The sequence below is a fragment of the Heliangelus exortis genome, chromosome 18, assembly GCF_036169615.1.
Source record: "Heliangelus exortis chromosome 18, bHelExo1.hap1, whole genome shotgun sequence".
NCBI lineage: Eukaryota > Metazoa > Chordata > Aves > Apodiformes > Trochilidae > Heliangelus > Heliangelus exortis.
Genome location: NC_092439.1, coordinates 1,726,154 through 1,748,473, shown reverse-complemented (window position 1 = coordinate 1,748,473; position 22,320 = coordinate 1,726,154). Strand labels below are relative to the sequence as shown.

The window sequence follows — 22,320 nt, the reverse complement described above, 5'->3', positions numbered from 1 at the left end:
TCGGTTAACCATCAGAAGTAATTAAGGTATGGAAGGTAACCTGGGTCATACCTATCGCTTCAGCAGGCTGCCAGGTACATTTGCTGACTCCTTTTTCCCTCCCACACAAATGCTTATGTAAAAAATAATAATTAAAAAAAAAAAAAAGAAGGCAAAAAAACCCCGCGTTTCCGCTGGGTGGATCTGCAGTGCTGTTTTTATCCTGTAGTATTTTCACCAGCACATGATTCAAGAGGCTTGCACCAAGTCAGGAGTTGTCCTCCTCCTGTATAACTTGACACTCTGTACTAGCAGTTCATTGCAGTGTGTTGTGGTGTGTCAGAAAGGCCAACCTTGAACCCACAAAACACCAAACCATTTATTTTACATAATCTTTGCTCTTTGTGCCCTATTTCCACCCAACCTTTTCACCTGTGACCGACCCTTGGAATGATGAGAAAAGTTGTCCAGTTGTTTTGATAAATCACAAGCTATTGCTTTTTCTATATATTTTTACCCAATCCTCCCTACACTGTTTCACAAAAAAAAAAAAAAAAAAAAAAAAGCCATGCAACAGTTTGTAAGGAACTGAGCAAATAATCCATTATTTCCTCTGTAGTTTGGACACATGATTAGGGAAGTCCTACCTTCTGCTTTCTGAATCAGCTGCAAGTTGCACAAACATTCACATTATCTTTGATGACAGCAGATTTACATGGTCAGAAGAGGAAACATGGGGTTGTAGAGCCATGAGTCATGAGACCCCAGTGATCAAGGTGAAAAGTGCTCAGCACTCTGGTCTTACCAGAGTGTAGGTTCAGCTGTACTCAGTCCTTTTCTGTTGATTGTGCAACTGACTCACAAACTTCTGTCCCATTCTTGTTAAATTTTGACTTCTTTACTGTTTTCCTACGGCTTTTAGGTTTAAGCTGCCTTTTGTCTGGTGCCTTTCTTGAAGAGAAGGCTTGCTGAAAGCATTGCCACAGTCAGGCTGGACTTCCCCTCAAATGGCATCCACATTCAGGGAGTGCAAACTCACTTTTTGCATCTGACAGTGCTTTGCATGATAATTTTTATCATGATTTTTTCAAGAGCTAATAGTTAATTGCATACCTGACTGTTACTCATTAAACTAAATCAGAGGGGAGGTCCTGGCCTTTCTCCTTCAAACCCAGTAGATTAAAGGTGTTGGAAAAAGAAGGAAAAAGAGCCTGGTAATCCAAATTCCTCCTTTCACAACACTTTTCATGGCAGCCCCGGGGCTGATTTAGCTCTCAGCTGTTATTCTGAATTCCTGTTGGTTCTCAGCTGCTTCCTTGCTCTGAAGCAGGGGCTGCTTGGTGCTGCCCACAGGCAGAAGTCACCAGATTTCTGCCCACAGAAGCCTCAGATTGTTGAAGGCAATCTCTGTGTCCCCTTGGACAAGATCCCATCAGAAACAATAGAGACAGCTCTCTTGTTTGCAGCTCACTGATAAACAGAGCACAGACCCAAACCCCAGGCAGTTCAGGGGCAAAAATGCTTCACTTCCTGCTGGAGAGCACAATTTAAGTGTGCAAAAATAACCTCAGCTTCTGTGATGAATCTTTCCATACATATATAGATGATTAAGGCAGAGAACTGGTGGGCCTGGATGCAGGAAAATCCACCAAGGCTCTGGAGGAAGCTCCAAGACTCTCAGCACCTACAAGAGGGCATCTGACACTGGCAAAGACTTTGCAGAAGGTAAATCTCAGGATATCCTGGTAAAAAAGGGGGAAAATTCCATGATTTTTACACCCTCTTCATTCATACTGACCCTACCTGTGCTCTTCTTGGGCACGATCTTGCCAAATGATGACAGTGAGATTACTGTAGACAGAAAACATGACTTTTAAACAGATACTGGACAACGTTTGCACAAAGTAAATCCTGAGTTTGTAAAAACAGGAGCCACTTTTTTGCTGATTTAGTCACTGAGCAAGAACTTGGCACGTGACTTAAGGCATCCAGCTCGACCTTCAACCAGAGGACTCCCTTGGTGTGAAGAGCAGCTGGGCAAGCCAGAATGTTGAGAAATGCTCCAAGTTTTATTTATCATCTCTAGAAATGGTTCCCTTTTGCTTTAAAATGCTTGCTTTTTTTGCCACAGTGGTTTAATGGCTAGAATAACAACAAACCTGAGATAAAAAGCAACAGCTTAATATGCCTCAAACATTACATAACCAAAAAACCCACAGTAACCTTTTCTGTCAAAGCTCAAAGTCCTGTAAATAAGATAAAGCTTCGTCCAGTCAAATATTTGTTATGCAGAACTTCCCCCCACAGACTTCGGTGTCATTCAGCTCGCAGACTCGATGTAAACACAAAAGCAACCCCAAACTTGGCTGGGAGGCTGATCACGTGTCTGGAAATTCGACACTGATCCCAACTATGAGTTTTGAAGCTGTTTACTAAAAACATCTGGGATCCACTTGTTCTGTAACATATCCTAAAAATGGATACAAACCGCAAACTTCTCCTCCCGGTCCTCGGGTAAAAACCTTGTGGAAATTTTTCAGTCTTTTCTTCCAGGTGCTGAAATTTGGACAGCTGGGAAACCCGGGATTTAGGCAGTAGGTTTTCACTGAGCACTTAGGGCACAGAATGCAAATGAACTCCTGGTTCCTGGAAACACAGTCCTGAGACAGAAAGACAAAGGATATTTGAAGTTGTTCTGGGAAATTTGCTCAGGAGACAACTGAACCGTAAATTCTTCTGCTATGGGGGAAAAAAAGGTCCCAAAGACCAAATAATCTGTAACAGTCTGTACTACAGGATTTTGGAAACAAGTAACACAAGCCCCATTTTAAAAGCAAACATTTTCTAAGTTCTGTTCCAGTTTGTTTTTTTTTCTTCCTCACTCTGGAACGTTTTTGTACACAGAAATGCCCCAGGAGGTGACAATTTTCTAACTCATTCAAAATGCCCTTTTAATGTCATTTTATTTCTTTGGCACACCTCAAAAAAAGTGCAGGGTGTCCAGAGAGAGGAAAAACAGTGTTAAAAACACAGAAATTCTCTGTGCTTGGCACAGCCAGTGGCAGAACTTTGTGAATTTACAAGCACCTATCAGCCACATCATCCTCTGCACGAACTGTGGCTTTCACAAGGCAGATTTGCAAAGCTGGAAAAGCCAAAAATCAGTTTAATGTTGAGAGTCCACCACAGGCCACAACCCCCAGCACCTGCTGCAGCATCCTCACCCTCATGAAGTGTGATCCACCTTTCCTCTCAGATTTACAAAGTCTTAAAAGCAAGGAGGTGGGGCTTGGTACCATTTTTGTTTCTGTTGTACCCAACTTTTTCCTCAAACACTGCAAACCAAACACATTTGCAAACAGAACCACCCAGCTAAAGTCAACAAACACAGGAAAGTTTCCCAAGGCACCAAAAAATCACCTCCTTCCTATCACCACTTCCCCTGCAAAACACTGGCAAGTACTGAAGCCTTCATCAATGACTCTGAGTAGGATACCCAGGTGAAATGTCCTTTTTTTTAAAGATGAGGTTTCATCCCAGATGCCCTTTGGACAGTTTGTTTCAACAGACATCAAACCTTCCAGAGGAAGTCGTTGCTTTTCTATTTAACCACCCAAAAAGGAGCAGGGCAACCAGTGCTTTCCAGCATGCTGAGAAATCACCAAGCTTTTACAGGGAACTAACTGGCAGTTGGACACCAGCTGAAAGAACATGCACCAAGCTGATAAAGCAAAATCTCCAGCACAAAACCAAGCAGCAGCCCACATCTCCATCTCTGTCAGGCAGGAAATGCTGATGGAGGGGCACCTCTGAATGGCTGATGTTGAGCAGTTGCCTCCAGGAATTCATTTCATGGCTTCTATAAGAGGGAGTGAAGAGATGATCAGTGGCTGAGAAGAACTGGAGGGATTTTCTGTGTTGGGGGGAGGTGAAAAGCAGAGGGATTTTTCTGAGAGTCTGAAGGAAAAGCTGTTTCCTGCCATGATGTGAAGGGATGGTGAAAACACCCATCAGGTTCGTGCAGCTGAGATGCAGCCACAGCTCCAGAGGCTGTACCTGTAAGAGGTGTGGAGTGTCTGCCCTGCAAAGTCACCTCTGGACACAGCAGCTGGGGGGGAACAGATCCACTGCTGCTTTCCCTGTGCAGGGAAACCACTTCTGCCCCACACTGTGAGAAAACCTGAGCAAAAAAAAAAAAAAAAAAAAAAAACACCTCAAAAACAGAGCACTTGGTTCTCCCTTTGCAAATTTATTCCACCACAGCATCTGTGGGGGAGGGGGGAAAAAAACAATGAAACTGGACAAAGAGAGAAATAAAATGGGGGAAAATAGTCAACATGACTTGAATATGAATAGTTATCATGACCTTGGTATTATAATACAGAGGGTTGGATATGACCATGTCTAAGCTGTCATCCAACAGATGTTGGACTGTGCCCACAGATAGCACCCAACAGAAGAGTTGAACAGGCTGCCAGCTCCATGCAGCCAGCAAGATAAGGAGGCAGAGCAGCCACAGGGGTGGGTGCTGCTCTGGAGAAGAGTCCTCAGAGTCCTTCACAATCACATCTTGTTCTTTCAGAGCACAGCACCAGCCAGGCTGGCAGATGGCCACAGACATCATTCAACCCTGACCAACCATCAGCCACTGAAACCCTGGCCATCAGGGTAATGTTGCCCTGTGGTTTTGGTCAGTGTGCTGGAAAGGCACTTCCCACTAGTACCTGCAGGACTCTTGGACTTTTCTAGGAGAGCAGCCAACTTTAGTGCAGGTCTAAAACAGCCTGAGGAATGCTCAGCCTGGCCTAAGGGATCAGTTCCTCCCCTCAGTTGTTATGACTCGGCCTGCTCAGTCATGCGTGGCCTCACTGCCCAAAACCTGTCTAAATCTGCACTGATGACCAAGACTGAAACCAGTCAAATCAGGAACTTTCCAGTCTGACAAGAAAATAAAATAGATTTCTGCCTGACACATCTCATAGCACATCCTGGACTCCTTGCCTGTTGTTTGGTGCTCTTGGTTGCTTCTGAAAGGCACCATGAAAGGGATCCAACCCATGGGACAGGAATAGGCTCCAAGTCAAGCTACACCATGGAGCTGAAACCTTCACCCAGCTTGAGGCTGTCGAGGAGGGGAGATTCCTCACACACCCACCTTTAGCTCTCTTCCCTGTCTCCAGCCACCCTGCTGACCCCCCACCAGCTCCAGTCTTCATCAGGGCCTCTCCAGGCCAGCTCAGGTCCCAAAGCTACCAGAAAAAAACAGAGGAAAAAGCAGGGAATCGATAAGAGTTGGAAAAGAGCTTTAAGATCATTGAGTCCCAGCACTAACCCAGCACTGCCAATTCCACCACTAAGCCCTGTCCCTCAGCACACCAGCTACACAGCTTTTAAACACCTCCAGGGATGGTGACTCCACCACTGCCATGTGCAGCCTGGGACAGGGCCTCACAACCCTTTCAGTGACCAAGTTTCTTCTAATATCCAACCTAAACCTCCCCTGTCGCAACTCGAGTCTGTTTCCTCTTGTCCTATCACTTGTTCTTTGGGAGACTGATCCCACTGGCTCCAACCTCCTTCCTGGGAACTGCAGACCCAGAAGTTCTCCCCTCAGCTCCAGTCTGAACACCCTCAGCTCCCTCAGCCTCTCCTCACAAGCTCTCCAGACCTTCTCCTTGTGCTCCAGACCCTTTCCCAGCTCCATTGCCCTTCTCTGGCCATGCTCCAGCCCCTCAATGTCCTGATTGTCGTGAGGAGCCCAAAAGTGACCCCAGGATTCAAAATTAATCCTTTAGGGCCAGTTTCCAGGGTCGGCTTGATCAACAGATGGATCTGACAAGCTCCAGAACCAGCTGCTGGGTCAGCTCAAGCATTCAGGTCATGCCTTGATGGGTGGAGGGTGCTAGCCAAGCTCTGTAGCAATGGGAAGCAGAAGAGAGGGGAAACAGAAGCAAATTACTTCAAATGCCACAGCCAGGTCCTCAGGAGCTGGTGTACACCCTCCCTGAAAGGTGCTTCCCCACAGCTGCCGTGGCCAGGACCTTCAGTGGAGAGGAGACCTCCCCAGGAGAGAGCTCACAGCCTCAGGCAGGGCCTGGAGCTGAAACAGCAAAGGGTTTGGTGAGGACACAGGGACAGCAAGCAGTGAAGACGTTAAATCAAGACCAAAAGGGAAGCAGCTGAAGTTCTCTTACGAAGCATTTCTCCAGTCAGAAGATGCAGCTTGAGGAAGGGGCTGACATCAGCTGAAACAACAGGAGGGTGGAGAGAGCAGCTCAGGTGCTGAACCATGTGTGTGTTCCTTTGGACCCCGTGGAAAACATGAACTCTGAGGGCAGGGTGGGAGCGGGGAAAGCCAGGATTGCAGCATTGTTACTTCATCCTGGAAACTTTGGCAGGGAAGTGCAGCGCTGTGAGCTGGCTCAGCATGACCACACAAAAAAAAGCAGCCAGCCCCTTACTGGAAGCCGAGAGCGACTGCATCGCCCGCCACAAGGAGGCTTCACCTCCAGCAAGCAAGGATTCCACCTTCTCTCCCTGCTCCGGGAGCCTCACCACAGCCCAGCTCCTTGCAGAAGGTGCTGGTGTCAAGTCCAGGTCCTTGTCCAGCGAGGAGCACCCCCCCAGCCCTGGCTCACTCCTTCTCCCAAGGGCCTGGGGCTTTGGGAAGCAAGGATTGAAGGGATTTGCCATCCAGCCTCCTGTTTAACTCTTATCTCTTATCACACACCTCTCTGATCAGCCAGGGCTGTCCCACTGCCCTCTTAACAAGCAATTTTAGATTGAAGACACAAAAAAACCCTGCCCATGGGTACTTTGCCAGCAATTGTCATCAGTTTAAACAGTAAATAAATGCTATTTACTGATCCTGCTGTTGAGCCAGAGAGCAGCATCAGGGCAGCACGAGGCCCTGCAAAACTTCTCCACCATGTCTCTACCTTCATTATTTTCCCAGAAGCTCACTTGTGAAGAAAAATCTGGGCTTACTCTCTGTTTTCTTCATCTTTTCCTATACTTTGGAGTCACCAGGGTCTGCCTCCCTCACCAGAACTGCAAACATTTCCAGAGGAACAGGCTGGGCCATGGCTGTAAAGAAGAACATCCACTTCCAGTGTTTTCCACAGAAATCCCTTCTCCTTTGGATCACAGGATTAATCCTGCAGGGCCCTTGGGTGGGAAGGGTTCAGCACCTCCTTGCTCTGCTCCAGAGGCCAGAAAAGGAACAGGGAAAGGGACTGAGAAACTGTTTCTGCAGCCACATCCAGCAGATGAAGCACCAGTGCACGAAGGGGAAGGGAAAGTTTCACCACCATTACTCCAGAGCAACTGGGGACTTTCTCTTCTTGGATGAAGTCCCCCAGAAGTGCCTTCTCCCAGAAACAACTGGTAGGAGCCAGTTCTCCCCCTTTTCCCTGTATCACCCCCAACCCTATCACACACATCTTCTGTTTCAGTCAGCTTCTGCTTTCCCGAGGTGGGAAGTATCAGGATTGAGCAACAACCCTTCTGAAAACAACCAAACCCTGGGGTTTAGGAACTGGGAAGCAGATGCATTCTCTTTATTCCTTTCCCTTCTGGAGAATGAGGCAGAATTTCATTTTCAGGCAACCTGTTTTGTCCAACAGCTGCAGAAACCAAACTAAGGCAGGCACTCTGTCTGGCACGAGCAAATTTCAAAAAGCACCTTTATTTTTTTTTTACTTTGGAGAACTGGAGGATTGTCCCTCTGTTATCCCACAAGGGCTGAAGCACTCAGATTTAATTTCAGAATTTAGCTATCTTGTCCTGTCCAGCTCTCCAGGATGATTTCAGAAACTTTGCTCACATTCCCCTTTTGCTTACAGCACCAGGACTGCAGCCAACAGCAGACACACGGAGGAGCTGCTCACTCCCTGCAACCTCCACCTCCTTTTTCAGCCTCTTTCCCTCAAAACTCAGCAATTTCAGAGAATTTGGAGAGGAAGCACCAGAGAAAGCTGCCAGCTGCCTCCCAGCCTCATTACCACTCACCAAGTGAACACACCTGCCTAATCCTCTCATCCTAAAGCTCCTCTTCCTATAAGTACTTTCCACTTCGTTGGGCTTTCTATACATCAGCTCCGAATCGTAACTCATCCGAACCTCCTGCAGCAGAACCACTGAGTTGGACCTCAGCCAGCTGCCTCAGGCTGCCTGCAGCACCCGGACATCTCCCTGCTCTCAAGCCTGGACCAGCCCGTGACCCAAACCGGGTTTCTGGGGGTGTTTCTGGGGTTCTGTTCGTTTCTGGGGTTCTGTTCGTTTCTGGGGCTCCGCATCACCCCAAAAGGGAACGGAGGAAAATGCTGGGGGGCTGGGACAGCACCCACGGCCTTGCTGCTCCTCCGGGCCTTGCAGCAGGGACCTGAACCAGACGCCAGCGCCCACCCCGCAGGAACCTCCTCACCCCACAGCCCGGATAGGAGGAACGGAACCGGCACCGGGCCCTGTCCCACCCCGGCCACACGGTTCAACCCAGTTCAGGCAATAGCGGGGACGCTCGGGAAGTCCTGAGGCCCGGGACGGAGCTTACACATCGCTGCGGAACCGAAGCGGCCGGGCCGGGGTTCGGAGCCGCCTCCCTCCGGTACCGGGGGGAGCCCCGGACTGCGCTGTCGCCGCGTGGCCCGCAGGGGGCGATGCAGGAGGGGGGCGTGTCCCGCCTGAGCCAATCAGCGGTTTCCACCAGCAGAGCAGGCGCGGCGCTGCCCCGGGGTATGCTGGGAGTTGTAGTCCCGGGCAGCTGTGCGGTACCCGCGGCCATGGCTCCCGGGGCTGGGGTGCGGGACTCGCTGCGTTTCCCTCCTCAGCGTCACCTCGGGACCTGCGGAGTATTCTTCTCCTTCCCCCAGTGCCGCCGCGGGGCTGTGCGGGGCTGCCCTGCGATGGCGGCAAAAATCCCGGACGCCCTGGTGATTAGCCCGCGAGTGTCGCATGTTGATGACATCACAAAACGTCGCCATACTCGCTGGGCTCCGCGCGGCATGCTGGGAAGTGTAGTCCATGGGGTGGGGGGACCCCCTGGAGGAGGGAGAGGGGGGGGCAGCCCCGGGCTGTGCTCTCGGAGCGCCCTGAGGTGCTTGGTGCCTCCCCAGCCCCGCGATCCTTTCCCCAGTGCCCCGGGTTCGGTACCGCTGTGTTTGTCCGTTCGGTTCGGGGAGCTCTCCCCAGCAACACCGGGACCGGACAGTTCGGTTCTGACGGTATCACCCACCCCGCCCCCCTCCCGGGCTTCCTACACCTCCCAGCTCTTCCCGGAGGTGAAGAGTGAATTCCAGAATTCTAAGGAAAAGGGTGAAATGATGAGTTTGACTTTTGTTTTATTTCCGCAGTTCTGCCCCTCCCTGCGCTGATGATGAAACAAACCAGGCAGCCAGTTTGGGTTTGAAAAGCTCCGTTTTATGCTGGTAAAAATCATAGAAAATGGATCGTACCCTTCCTGTCCCCTTGCCCTGTCCCTGTGTCCTCAGGCAGGACACAGCTGGAAGCTCCAGGGGACAAGTTGACGGGTGACACCCCTGAAGCAGGACCCCAAATCCCCCCCAGAGCCACCACACAGAGAGGGAAGCAAAATGCTGCAGCAGAACTGAGTTTTATTTCTCCCATTTCAACAAACCAGCTGTGAAGAGCTGAGAAAGCTCCACAGGGGTTTCCAGTACCCAGTGATGGAGGTATTTGGGCAAACTGGGCTAAAATATCACCCGTGGCAGGAATGCAGCAGATGCTGAGGTTTTGAGGAGAGTGGTGTGGAAAAGCCTTTCCAGAGGAATATAAGAAAATATTTGGGGTATCATTCATCTCTCTGCTCTCTCGTTTTTGGGGTTTTACACCCAACTTAAACTATTAAAAGTTTCACAGCTAAACCTAATTGTAGGGCTGCTCCTGTCATCCACAAAGAGAAATAATCCTGAAGTGTCCAGGGCAAAACCATCTCTGTGGGGGCTTTGCTTCTCAGAGTTCAGGAGGGGGCTGTGCCTCTCTCTCCTGATCCAGGGACCTCTCCTGTGTCAAGGATTAACCAGATACCTCAGGTGGCTGCAGGCTGTAAATCTGTAAAGATAAATTTTGCTGACCCAGCCACTGCCAGGGCTGTGAACTATCTTTAGCTCAAGTAAGGAGAACCCAGAGTGGGATTCAGCTTGCACGTGTTGGTATTGTTTGCTAAGGGCCAGAAAAAAACCTTGAAATGATGATTATGCCCTCTCTGATCATTTCATGAGCCCAGGGTCTGTGGGACCCTGTGGCTTGGAGAAAAAATGTCACCCAGGTTAAAACAACCCAAAAAATAAGCTTCCAACTTATTGCCAAGATAAATGGTAACATTACCTAGGGAAGAATATGAACCCTCTGCTTATATTCTGGAGGTGTTTGGGGCTTTTTTCATTTTTATTTTTTTCATTATTGTTATTTTTTTTCCCAAATGAGCTCTGTATTCCTGAACCAAAGACCTCAGCAGACTGAAACCACTGGGATCCAATGGGATCCCTCTGGGACACAACAGGATTTAAAAGAAGTTGACTGTGGAAACCTTGCCATTCCCCTGCTGTCTGTCCATACCTGGAGCCAGGGAGCAGCAGAATTCCAGCAGCTTTCTTGATTTAGAGGTTCCTAAATGCCTTTGTGTGTCCAGCTTTCCAGCAGCATTTGTTCCTGAGGACAGAAAGCATCATCCTTATTGTTAATTTCCAAGGTAGGAAAAACATCCAGAGTCTGAAATATTGTAAAATCTGACAGACTGGGAACTGTGGCACTGTTTTATTCTCTGTCTCTACTCTGGACTTCAGCTTTTGCAGAGAGGCTGCACATAGTTGCAGTCTATGCTCATGTACATTAATTAAAAAAAAAAAAAAAAAATCCATTAATGAATTTTCATATCAGGAATGGTAAAAAAAAAAAAAAAAAAGGCAGAGAGGAAGATTGTCTTTTTAATTTTTAAATTTTTAAAACCTGAGAAAAAATACTTGTGAATGTCCATGTGGCTTCTTTCCCTAATGTGGAGACTTTTGGACTCTTTTCTCCTGGAAGTTTGTACTTGAAGGGACAAAGGACACTGAGGTCAGGGTGACTTCCAGCTGCAGCTCAGCCATTCTCTGTGGTTACAAGTCTGGTGTTGGTCTTAGCCTCAACCCCCCCCAAATCCAGAGAAATACTCACCTTGCTGTGCTGAGAATTGAGATGTGGGGTTACAGCAAAGAAAAAAAATCATTTAGGAACCTTGTCACACAGACTGTGGCAAATACAAACAGTCCAACTGCCTTGGGATTTCCTAGAGCACAGAAAATTCTTCACAACCCACCTTCTGGGCTCTGTGTTGCTGTCACCTGTCTGAAGGTGCCCTCTGAGTTACTCTCAATAAATGCAAACAGCAACAGCTTAAAAAATGTTTCAGTCATTCAAATTGTTGCAGTGAGCAGCTTCACCTTGCAAGCTCAGGCATTTGTTTATTAACAAATTTATTTCTTTATTAACAAATATTTGTTTATTTTTTTTTTTACTATGACAAGAGAGCCTCTGAGTGGTCAGAGCTGCAGGATCCTGAGTCTTCACCCAGTAAAAGGAGAGCAGCAGAATGCCTGTTTATTAACACCTGCAATTAACAGCTCTCATTTATTAGAGTTCTAAACAAGTGTCACAAGAGGCTGGCAAGCTGAGAACAAGAGGTGTTTTTCTGGAAGTCAGTGTTTTCAGAGCAGAGGAAAGGTGGTGGTGAGGTTACAGCCTTCACCTGTGGCCATGCTGGTGCTTATCAAGTCTGATGGCCTGGTTTGTCTGATTAAATATTATCCCCTGCAGAGACAGACTGAGGGCTTTATCTAATCACTGATAAACAGCTCTGAGGGGCAGTTTCACCCCAAAGCAGGCAGACACTTTAATTCCATGAATTTTGCCTTAAAGTGCTTGCTGCTTTTTTATGCCTGTAAATGAGTGGGTACCTCAGCTCCAGGAAGCACCAAGGAAGGTGAAGTTTGGCAGGATGGGTTCTGTCTCCTGTGTCAGCTCTTAGGTTTCTTAGAGTTTATATTCAACTCCTGTCTTTGGGGTGAAATTTGTTCAGCTGTAGCAGTCTGGTACCACTTGTGACACCCGTGTGTGACCTGTTGTTTCTCCAATTGTCATTCCAGAGGCACCCAAGATCTCCAGTGTCCCCACCTCACACGTGATGGCTGCCTGCAGATGGCTCAGACACCTCCAGCACATCCAGTGACACTGTCACAGCTCAGGGTCTGGATTCAGCACTGAATTATTGATCTGGGCAATCTGCTGCTCTCCTTTTACTGGGTGAAAACTCAGGATCCTGCAGCTCTGGCCACTCAGAGGCTCTCTTGTCATAGTTAAAAAAAAATTACTTAGGCAGAAGATGGCAGAAAGACAGAACATGAAGAGGGAGCTACAAGGATGAGAACACCAGAAGATCCTAAATATACATTAATATAAATATTTCATTTGTTAGATGTGGTCTGTGTGCTGAATTTTGGCCTTATTGCAAGAAAAGTCAATGTTCTCTTGGAATATTTACCCCCAAAAGCAGATCTGTGTCATAATGAGAGTGTCTGAAGGGTTGGTTTACTCCAGGAGTCTGTTTCGTGTTTCTTCCAATGTCTAAGAAAGGATCTGGAGAACTGGGCTTTTAGCACTTAACCTTTTGATCTAACACTGAATTTTGATTTTTTAAAGAGAGTAGTGCCTCTGTCAGGCATTGCAGTGTGTAAAAATCAGGCATTCCTCTGCTAAATCTGTGTAATTAGAGCACAGCCAGCGTGAGGAGGGGTTCAGCTAAATGTACCATAAGAAAACCACCTCAACATTTCCTCATTTTTCTGGTCACCATAACAGATGACATGAAATGTCTGGTATGCTCTGTCGGGTACATGATTTTCCATGGCAGATTCTCTCCCCTTCCAAGACAAACACAAACTCCTGCTCCAGTTCTCTTGCAACAGATTTGACTTTCTTACTACTTCTTACCATTAAACCACTGGCTTAAGGATGAGAAGGGCAAACCAGAGTGTGGTGACAGAATTCATCTTTCAAGGCCTTTCCTCCCAGCCAAGAACACAGACTGTTCTTTTTGTAGTGTTCCTGGCTTTCTATCTGTTGACACTTGTTGGGAACACCGTGGTCATCCTGGTGATCAGAGCTGACAGGCAGCTCAAGTCCCCCATGTACTTTTTCCTTGCCAACCTCTCCTTCTTAGATATCTGCTACATCTCCTGCAACGTCCCCCAGATGCTGGTGAACCTCTTGAGCAAGAAGACGACCATCTCCTTCTCTGGGTGTGCTGTCCAGATGTATTTCTCTCTGGCTTTTGGCATGACAGAGTGTTTTCTGCTTGGGGTCATGGCCTATGACAGGTACGTGGCAATCTGTCACCCCTTGCACTACACCACTGTGGTGAGCAGGCAGCTTTGCATCCACATGGTCCTGGCTTCCTGGGCCAGCAGCCTCCTGAGCTCCATGCTCATCAACAGCCTCACCTTGCAGCTGCCCTTCTGTGGCCCTGCCACCCTCAACCATTATTTCTGTGAAGTGCCAGCAGTGTTGGCCTTGGCCTGTGCTGACACGGCCCTCATGGAGTTGGTTGTCTTCATCTTCAGCATCCTCATTGTCTTCATCCCCTTCCTCTTCATCACCGCCTCCTACGCCCGTATCCTTTCTGCCATCCTGAGGCTTCAGTCTGCTCGTGTACAAGCCAAGACTTTCTCCACCTGTGGCTCCCACCTGATGGTGGTGACCATTTTCTATGGGACAGCCATCTGCACCTACATGAAACCCAGGGCAAAGGCTCCACGGGATGGGGACAAAGTGGTTGCAGTGTTTTACACCATCGTAGCCCCAATGCTGAACCCCTTCATCTACAGCCTCAGGAACAAGGACATGGAGCACGCCCTGAGGAGGGCACTGAAGAGACCCAAATCCCTCTTTCTTTAGAGGCTCTTCAGGGTTTGGCAGTATTGCATTTAGTTCTGTGAGCTGATTGTCCTGGATTTAATTTTGCAAATCATGAAATTGTCAGTGTGCTAAAATTCAACAGCACCTAAACCAAAAGACCTTGGTTATCAATAGCTTTCTAAATAACTTTTAGGATTTGGTCTAAAAGCCAAAGGCTAAATAAAGGCATTGTGACCTCAGCCTGCCTCCCTCTGGCAATTCATTTGAAATACAAGTGGAAAATCATAGAATTGTTTTGATTGGAAAAGACCTCTAAGATCATCAAATCCAACTGTTAACTCAGTGCTGCCAAGTCCACGAAAATGCCAAGAGCATCACAACTAGAAATAAAAAAGAGCATAAAAGAAAAGTTGAAGAACTGTGAGAAAAATGAAGTGTTTTGTATAAAGCTTAAAATAAATTTTGCTTCACGATTAACTTCAGAGGATTGAAGTTATGTTGCAAACAGCTGTGGTTTCCCTTCAGACCTGAGAATTTCTCTATTCTGTTGGTTAGCAAACACAACTCCTGTCTTCTCCACTACAGGTGCAGTTGTTTGCATCTAATATTTCCTCCCTTGCACTGTGAGCATTTTCTCTACCCTGTTTCCAGAAGCAGCTTTGTTTCCTCTGCAGCTGATTTCTCTCCCTCTTATTTTCTGCTGCATTTCAGTCCAACTCAGGACCCTTGTGGGCCAAGATCCCTCCATTTTATTTTGCCATTGAGCAGATTATTTTGTTTTCTGATTTGAGCAGGGCATAATCAGCCACAAATATCAGAGGGTGGGGGTTTCCTTCTGTAACTCCAAGACACATCCTTAGGTTTGAAGTAACCCAGGAAACATGAAGAGCATTTCAGACCTCCTGAACTTCCTGACAATTAAATTAGAGATGTGCCTCATACTCACATTCATGCAATGTGGTGTTTTTCCCCATTCCCTGGATTTTTTTTTGACAGCTGTGCATCCTCCTTTCCATGGTGTGGGTCTATTTGCTACCCAGTGACACAACAGCCAAAATCTGGGTGTGGTTGGATGCCACAGTAGTTCTAATTTTACACCTGAATAACCCAGTGGCTACAGGAGGAGAACACCTAGAACACCTCCACAGACTGATCAGCCTTCCATTTTGATGGAATTCAGGCCCAGAGAAACCCACAGAAAGTCCTTCCCAATGGATTTTGTTTAACTAAAGAAAAGCAAGAACAAAGCCCTGTGACATTTAAGATGTGTACAGCCTAAAAAGTGAGAGCATCTTTAAAGCCAAAATCTTGCCTTTGCCCCTTAATTTTGTGGCCCAAACTGTTCTGTCATCACCCAGCCTTGTTTCTTGTCTCCAGAAGCACCAGAGGAAGGCAGCAAGAGTATGGAAAGTTATAACAAACCGTGGTGGGACACAGCTTTCTGGTCTCTAAAGATGAGAATCATCTCACAGCTTAAAAATTAAAAAAATCTGTCGTGAAGTAGCTAACTTTAAGCTGGCTGCCAGGGCTCTGAGGTGGCACAGTGGGCAGGGAAACTCATCCCATGCTATGGCCAAGTGTCTAAGGAAGTAGACACCTCATTAATAAATTAATGAATTTATTATTCATAAATGAAGGAAGAGGAAGAAGCACATCCATGAAGTTAGAGCTATGCATAAATTTCTTTGCTCTGTATCAAGCAGCAGATAACTGGAAGAGGTGAGATCCTTCCTGGGGCAGGAGGTGGGAGTCTACCTCTCCTGCAGAGCCTTTTGGGGGAGGGTAAGTGAGCCCTTGGATGGATGAAGCCTGTAGGAGGTAAATTCAAAGATAAATGCAAAGATTTTTAGCAGAGCCAGAGCAGACACCACACCTGAAGGACTCACTTCCTTTTAAAAATGTTCTTCCCATGACCAGAGAAGGCAAAAGATAAAATTGTTGATGAGTGAAGGGAAAAGTTGTGTATGAATTGTACATATAGGGAGAACAGGTGATTTCTTAACCCTGAAGAAGGGTAAATAAGAGGCCTTCTCCAGCTGTAGGTAGGGACAACAGTCACAGCATGAGCCACTGGAAGCCTCAGGCAGGCCTGAGCTCCAACTTTGGCTAAGGAGTTAACTCTATTTCCATCAGAAGTTACACTTCTCCCTTTCCAAAACAAGGAAGTCCCCAGGGAATCAGCCACCCAGGAGTCACCAGCTTAACAAGCCCTTCTGGGTGTTGTGAAGAAGTCTCTAATGGTCTTGAGACCTTCTTGGAGAGCTTGTAGTGAATTCACCTCGTTCTTCCTAACAAGCCCCCACGGGACAACTTCACAGACACCAAGGAGAAGGAAACTTTTCCTCTCTGGTAAAGGCAAGGAGCCCTTCTCAAGCAGTTTAGTTTTTCACAACTGCTCCAGACCCTGAAGTTGGCAGCTGGAGAGTTTATGGGTTGACATTCACCTTCCCAGACCTCCACCTGACTGGTACAGAAGTTACCACTGGAGTTGGAAGGACAACACCTCTGTGCATCACACCTCCAGAGCTGAGAGAGCAGCTGCCCCTGGCCAACAGACTGGCTCTTAATGTTATCTAGAGAAGAAAACTTTTTTGAAGGAAAAGACCCAGAAGATGAAGTTAAATAAGTCATTTAATGTGTTCTTTACATGTGCAGAAAAGAATATTCACTTGAAGGACATGAAGTTGTATATTTAGTATCCTGGAGGCCAGCAGTGGTCAACAAAGAAGTTAGTGCAACATTTTATGATTCCACAAAAAAAAAAAATAATAAATATTCAGATCTCTAACATAAGCTTGCTCAGAATGAAAGATTTGATACTGCACATTAAAATTCCTGCTCACTCAACATTCTGGAAATCTGGTTTGCAGTCGGGTTGGTTAAAAATGGGAAGTAAACCAAAGATTTCTGGTTAAATACAAAAGAGTGATGGTTCTAAATAGCTGCAAATATTTTGATGGGAAATCCAACTACTGCACACTTGTGTTGCCACTGAAAGAGACCTGGGAAGACTGGAGAAACAGGTCAAGAGAGACCTCGTAGAGCACAACCAAGTCCTGCCCCAGAGCAGTAATAACCCCTGGCCCCAGTAAAGCCTGGAGGTTGAGCAGCTGGAAAGCAGCTCAGCAGAGAAGGGCCTGGTAGGACATCAGGCTGATCATGAGCCAGCACTTGGGGGGAAAAAAAGGGCAAAATCTTCCTGGGCTGTGTTAGGAAAAGCAATGCCAGGAGGTCAAGTTTGTGAGACCTGGAGTGCTGTGCCCTGGTCTGAGCTTCTCAGTGCAAGAGAGCCCAGTATGTGGGCAGTGAAGGGGATTAAGGGACTTCTACAACTCAGGAGCTGAGCCTAGAGAAAGAGAAGGCTCAGGGGGATCTTACTGAGTGCAAATACCTGTTGGGTTGAAGGCATAAAGAGAACAGAACCCAATGCTTCTCTGTGGTGTGCAGTGAGAAGACAAACTGAAGTTCAGGGAGCTCCATTTAAACATAAGAATAGGCTTTAGTCCTGTAAAGATCAAGCACTGAAAACCCAGAAAGGTTGTGAGGTCTTAATCAGAGAGGACACATTCCTCAGCAGCCCCTCTCTTTGACCTGACTTTGATCAGGTGCTTGTCCTAAATCATCTCCAGAGGTCCTGCCAAACCTGTGGCATCTTATGATTCTGTGTGAAGGTCCAGATGGTCACAATCTTTGGCCACAGACCTTCCTTTCACCTTGTTTTGCACAGTGGCATCCTGGTCACTACATGGGAGGTAGAGTAACTGGACAAGAAGTTTGTACTAGAGGCAAGACCCAGGTAGTTGTGTCAGTTTCAGAGCACACTAATTAATTTTTCAGCCCTAAACATATGAGGCATTAAATAGTTTGTGGAGGCAACAGAGACTTGCATGAGACATTCTCCTTAGAGAGAGGGGAAAAAAACATAACATGAAATTGTCCTTCAGAAGCACACTTTCCTCCTGATCAGAGTGCTGAGGGCGTGCTTCACCTCCTTGTTCCTCAGGCTGTAAATCATGGGGTTCAGCACGGGGATGAGAATGGTGTAGAAGATGGATGCAATTTTCTTGCCCTCCAGTAAGTTTGGTGACGTGGGCTGGAGGTAATTAAAGGCAGCAGACACGTAGAGGATAAAGACAGCTGCCAGGTGGGAGGTGCAGGTGGAGAAGGCTTTGTGCCTGCTTCCAGCAGAGCCCATCCTGCCCACAGCCACCACCAGGCAGGTGTAGGAGGTGAGGATGAAGAGGTTGGTGGCCAGCAAGTTGAAACCCACAAAGACAAACACCAACCCCTCGTTGAGGCGCGGGTCGGTGGAGGTGACGGCGAGCAGAGGTGTCACATCACAGTAGAAATGGTTGATGACCAAGGGGCCACAGAAGGACAACCTGAGCAGGGCACTTGTGTGCACACTGGCATTCAGCAACCCTACAAGGTAGGACCCAGCAACCAGGCTCCTGCAGAGCCCAGGGGACATGGCAGCCTCGTAGAGCAGAGGCTTGGAGATGGCCACGTAGCGGTCGTAGGCCATGGCAGCCAGCAGGTAAACTTCAGCTGTGCCAAAAACTGCAAAGAAATACAACTGTGTGAGGCAGCCAGGAAAAGAAATGACTTTGTTTGTTGTTGGGAGGTCCAGCAGCATTTTTGGGGTGATGGTGGAGGAGTAGCAAATGTCTAAGAAGGACAAACAACCCAGGAAGAAGTACATGGGGGTGTGGAGCTGAGGGCTGAGCCTGATGAGGGTGATGAGGCCGAGGTTCCCCAGGACTGTCAGCACATAGATCCCCAGGAAGAGCACAAAGAGGAGAAGTTTCAGCTGTGGGTGCTCCGTGAGTCCCAAGAAGGTGAAATGAGTCACGTGGGTGCAGTTCTCATCAGCCATTTTTACATCACTACAGGGAGATTTGGAGGGAAGAGGATAAAAACAATTCCTGAGGCAATTTCCACTTCATAAATACCAATGCAAGAAGCTGGCACCACCATTAGAGTTAAAAGGAGAAGAAAAAAATGTAAGAAGTGCTATTTTTTTCCTTGCAATGACAGTGCCATCCCTGGAGTAAACATCAGCACTTCTTAAAAGTTTTTTCTTTTTTTTTTTTTTATTAAGTCCTTAAGTTTGTCACCACCTCTCCTTCAGTCCCGTATCCACACGAGGATTTTTTTGGAGTGTTTTATAAATATCTTGTCCCCAGTTGTGATCAGGTAACCCTACTGACACTGGTGATTTTTCCTGTGTTTCAAACACCTTAAGGTTACAGTTCATACAAGGTCCTGTCACAAAGTGAAAGCAGAACTTGGAATTTAACACCCTGGGGGACAGTAGTTGTTCTTTTTAGTCTAGAGCTGGTATGTTTTATGTAATCCTTCCTTCTCCCATTGATTACCTGCTCCTTAAAAGATCCATCAGCCTTTGGATGACCACACTGCACACAGCTGGCCTCCCAGCCAACACACAAAATTGGCTCTTTTGACCAATTCTGAACTATTTTGCTTGTGATAAGACAACTCACCCGTAGTCCAGGTACCCTCAGAGGGCAGATGAGCTGTTCAGATGTTGACACTCGTGCTCTACATCTTGAAAGGGAGAGGAGATCAGTCCCCCCTGGCTCCCTGCAGACCACCAGGAGTGCAACACAACTCCTGAAGGCTGCCACTTGCACTTTTAGCATTTTGACCAAAGATTGCCAAAGTGAGTGAATCTTAAGGCAAATTTTCCCTTCATTGCTTCCTTTCCAGTTCAGGACTTGGGTCTCCTGTGCACAGCTGATGTGAAACTGCTCAAGCAGATGTCTAAGGTACACATCATTCATTTAAAAAACTCATAGCCAACTGTAGTGAAATATTAATATTATTTATCATATGTAATCAGCAATTTCTGGGATCAAGTGAGAATAATCTCAGCATTTTTACAGAATGGCATCTTCCTTCTCTAGAAAAATATTTTCACTGTTCAACCTCCCTCAAGCAGCCTCAGAAATACCTACAATTTTCTACTGAAAACCCTTCTCAGTATATCAAGACATACCTTGAGCTCTCGTTTCCATAGGCTTTAGATTTTCCAGCTTGTAACTGAGTGCTCACCTGCTCCTCCTGCTTGGTGCTTGGCACAATCTTTGTCTTGCACTCCTGTCTTCATTGTGAAGTTCTCAAGATTATCAGAAGAAGGTTTGCTTGCTAAGATTGGAGACACTTCCACAGGGCAATTCTATCTGAAACAGATCTTGGGTATTTGAGGTGAATTAGCACTTCTTGAATTTCAGGAGAGGGTAGATGGACAGCACAGAGCTGCACGTGGGGAGTTTAGGTGTCTAAATTCATGTTAAGGTTCCTAAGAGGAGAAGGTCTGCAGATATGGCAAAGGAATTAATGGTTAATAAATGACCAAGTGCACATAACCACTGACACAACAGTTCTGAAGAACATTTAGTGAAAGCAGGTGAGCTTTGTCTATTTCATGACCCTCAAATGAGGAGTAAACTGCAGACTGTCTTTTGTCAGTACATATCCTGCTTCTGAGATCACCCCGTGGTGATCAGTCCCTGAACAGATATTTCCAACAATTTTTGATTTTAAAAGTCCCTCACCCTGTCTTCAGCCAGACCTGAAACTTCAGCCTCTTACCCCATTTATCTGGACACTAGATTCAAACAAACTTTCAAAATTGAATAATAACAGTGAGCAATTTGGCCACCCCTCATTTTGAAGATGGGCCATGGCCAAGACAAAATGACACTTTGGAAAAGCTAATTTTAGCCATGTTATTTAAGCACAGTGATAACTTATTGTGCTTATTAATCCACTGTGATGCTCAAATTCCTTGTGAATTCATGTGTAAATCATCACCCAATGTGCACTGTCCTTTTCCTCCTTTTGGGTATTTGCAGCAGAATTTATCACTAAGTTCTCAATAAGATCCTTCATTTTCCTGCTTCCCAACAGAGCTGCTGTAGTTTTTCACCATTCTCCATCCCTGAGAAACCACAAGCAGGCAGGATCATCAAGCAGGTGTTGATGGTCTGTGTTTTGTCTGTGCTTAAAATAATTTCATTTTTAAGAGAGATTCACAAGGACAGTCAACCCCTCACCATCCAACCTGGCTTTGCACTGGAGATTCACCCACCTGCTCTCTTTTCAAAGCCCTCCTGCATCATTTGCAGCTCCATGCTTGGCAATGATTATCCTGAAATAAAAAAAAAAAGTCTCTCCACATCAGACTTTATGAAACCAGAAGGATGTCCCCACCCTGTGCTCCTGGGATAAATCATCATAGCCTCTTCAGAGCACCTGGAAAACAGAGGGAGAGTCCCCCCAAGGGCATCCCACAGGGATTTGTCTCAAATTTATGTTTGGGGAATTTGTTAAGACATCAGAAATAATATGTGCTGAGAGGATAAGCAATTCTACTTCTGTGCTTAACTTTGCAAGAAGAAAAAAACCACACATGAAGATACTTTTTGTAAGCAGAAGGAGAGCACTGGGATTTATTCAGGTCCTGTGCAAACCAGGCACACTCCAGGCTTCTGTCACCTTGAAGATGTTTAATGGGCAATCTCTGCCTTTGCAATCTGTCCATGGTGTTCCATGAGGTTTTCAGACACAAGAAGCAATTACCAACTACTCTGCTGTTTTGGTTTCCTTCCTTTTTTCCTGTTTTTTTTTCCTCAGAGAAAGTTAATGACCCCCCAGTGCATTGTCACATAAAATGACCCAAATAAATGCAGCAGCTACTAGGAAAAAAGTAACCTGGCATAATGCAAATGTAGGAAACTCTGCTCTAGATTAAAACAAGAGGGATTTATCTCACTCACATGTTGACTGTGTCCCCAGAAGCCACCTGAAGCACAGAGTACTGGCTAAGGAGTGGACATGTGAAGTTAAGTGAGATGGTCCCCAGCTGGAGTAGCAAAGCCAGAGGGATTTCAGGTGTTTTCTGGCTGCTTTCTCCAGGACTGGAGCAATCTTTGATGATCACAAGGAAGAGTTTTGCTGGAGCCTTTCAAGATGTTCCTGTGAGACCATATCCTGCACCAGGGCAGACTGAAACATCCTGCTGGGTTTTAGAAGAACACAAAACCACACGGAATAGAATGAGACTCGGGTGCTTCAAGCCCCATCCAACACTTCCAGGGATGGGGCACCCACAACTTCTCTGGGAAACCACCCTCATACTGAAGAATTTCATCCTAATGTCTCATCTAAATGCCCCCTCTTCCAGTTTAAAACCATTCCCCCTCATCCTATCACTCCATGCCCTCAAAAGTCCCTCTTCAGCTTTCCAGAAGCCCCTTCAGGAACTGGCAGCTGATACAATGGGGTGTGGAGAGAAAACAGTGACAGGAAGCTCCATGCCCTGCTCCTGGGGTCCATCCTGGATGCTTTAACCCCTGCCCACCCTCCACTCTCACCCACTCTGCACCACTTTAGCTCTGCCCTTCTTCA

General features: G+C 46.7%; 3 protein-coding genes across 21 annotated transcripts; 1 reads left to right on the top strand and 2 right to left on the bottom strand.

Annotated features, from left to right (window-relative positions):
• Positions 1-936: 936 nt before the first annotated feature.
• Positions 937-10,623, bottom strand: LOC139804857 (uncharacterized). 15 transcript variants are annotated; one of them, XM_071762573.1, is made up of 5 exons: positions 8,531-8,995; positions 3,872-4,159; positions 3,787-3,837; positions 2,468-2,639; positions 937-1,721 (listed from the first exon to the last, which is right to left on the bottom strand). In XM_071762573.1, exons 1-5 carry the CDS (start codon positions 8,759-8,761, stop codon positions 1,657-1,659), a joined length of 807 nt encoding a protein of 268 aa, XP_071618674.1. In that variant the 5' UTR covers positions 8,762-8,995; the 3' UTR covers positions 937-1,656. The 15 variants fall into 15 exon arrangements, 2 of the variants coding, with proteins under 2 accessions (XP_071618674.1, XP_071618675.1); XR_011729559.1 differs by lacking the exon at positions 937-1,721 and adding an exon at positions 5,135-5,228 and having other exon boundaries at positions 2,028-2,639; positions 3,787-4,159; positions 8,531-9,005; XM_071762574.1 differs by lacking the exons at positions 3,787-3,837; positions 3,872-4,159 and having other exon boundaries at positions 8,531-8,986.
• Positions 9,039-14,126, top strand: LOC139804855 (olfactory receptor 2G3-like). Of its 4 annotated transcripts, XM_071762569.1 has the most exons (3): positions 9,039-9,200; positions 9,330-9,784; positions 12,120-14,126. In XM_071762569.1, the coding sequence occupies exon 3, from the start codon at positions 12,985-12,987 to the stop codon at positions 13,924-13,926; it is 942 nt and encodes a 313-aa protein (XP_071618670.1). In that variant the 5' UTR covers positions 9,039-9,200; positions 9,330-9,784; positions 12,120-12,984; the 3' UTR covers positions 13,927-14,126. The 4 variants fall into 4 exon arrangements, with proteins under 4 accessions (XP_071618670.1, XP_071618669.1, XP_071618668.1 ...); XM_071762568.1 differs by having other exon boundaries at positions 9,039-9,784; XM_071762567.1 differs by lacking the exons at positions 9,039-9,200; positions 9,330-9,784 and adding an exon at positions 10,553-10,687.
• Positions 14,127-16,505: 2,379 nt separating this feature from the next.
• On the bottom strand, positions 16,506-22,301 carry LOC139804856 (olfactory receptor 5J3-like). Of its 2 annotated transcripts, XM_071762572.1 has the most exons (4): positions 21,690-22,301; positions 21,002-21,061; positions 19,907-20,101; positions 16,506-18,773 (listed from the first exon to the last, which is right to left on the bottom strand). In XM_071762572.1, the coding sequence occupies exon 4, from the start codon at positions 18,761-18,763 to the stop codon at positions 17,828-17,830; it is 936 nt and encodes a 311-aa protein (XP_071618673.1). In that variant the 5' UTR covers positions 18,764-18,773; positions 19,907-20,101; positions 21,002-21,061; positions 21,690-22,301; the 3' UTR covers positions 16,506-17,827. The 2 variants fall into 2 exon arrangements, with proteins under 2 accessions (XP_071618673.1, XP_071618672.1); XM_071762571.1 differs by having other exon boundaries at positions 19,963-20,101; positions 21,002-22,301.
• Positions 22,302-22,320: the final 19 nt, after the last annotated feature.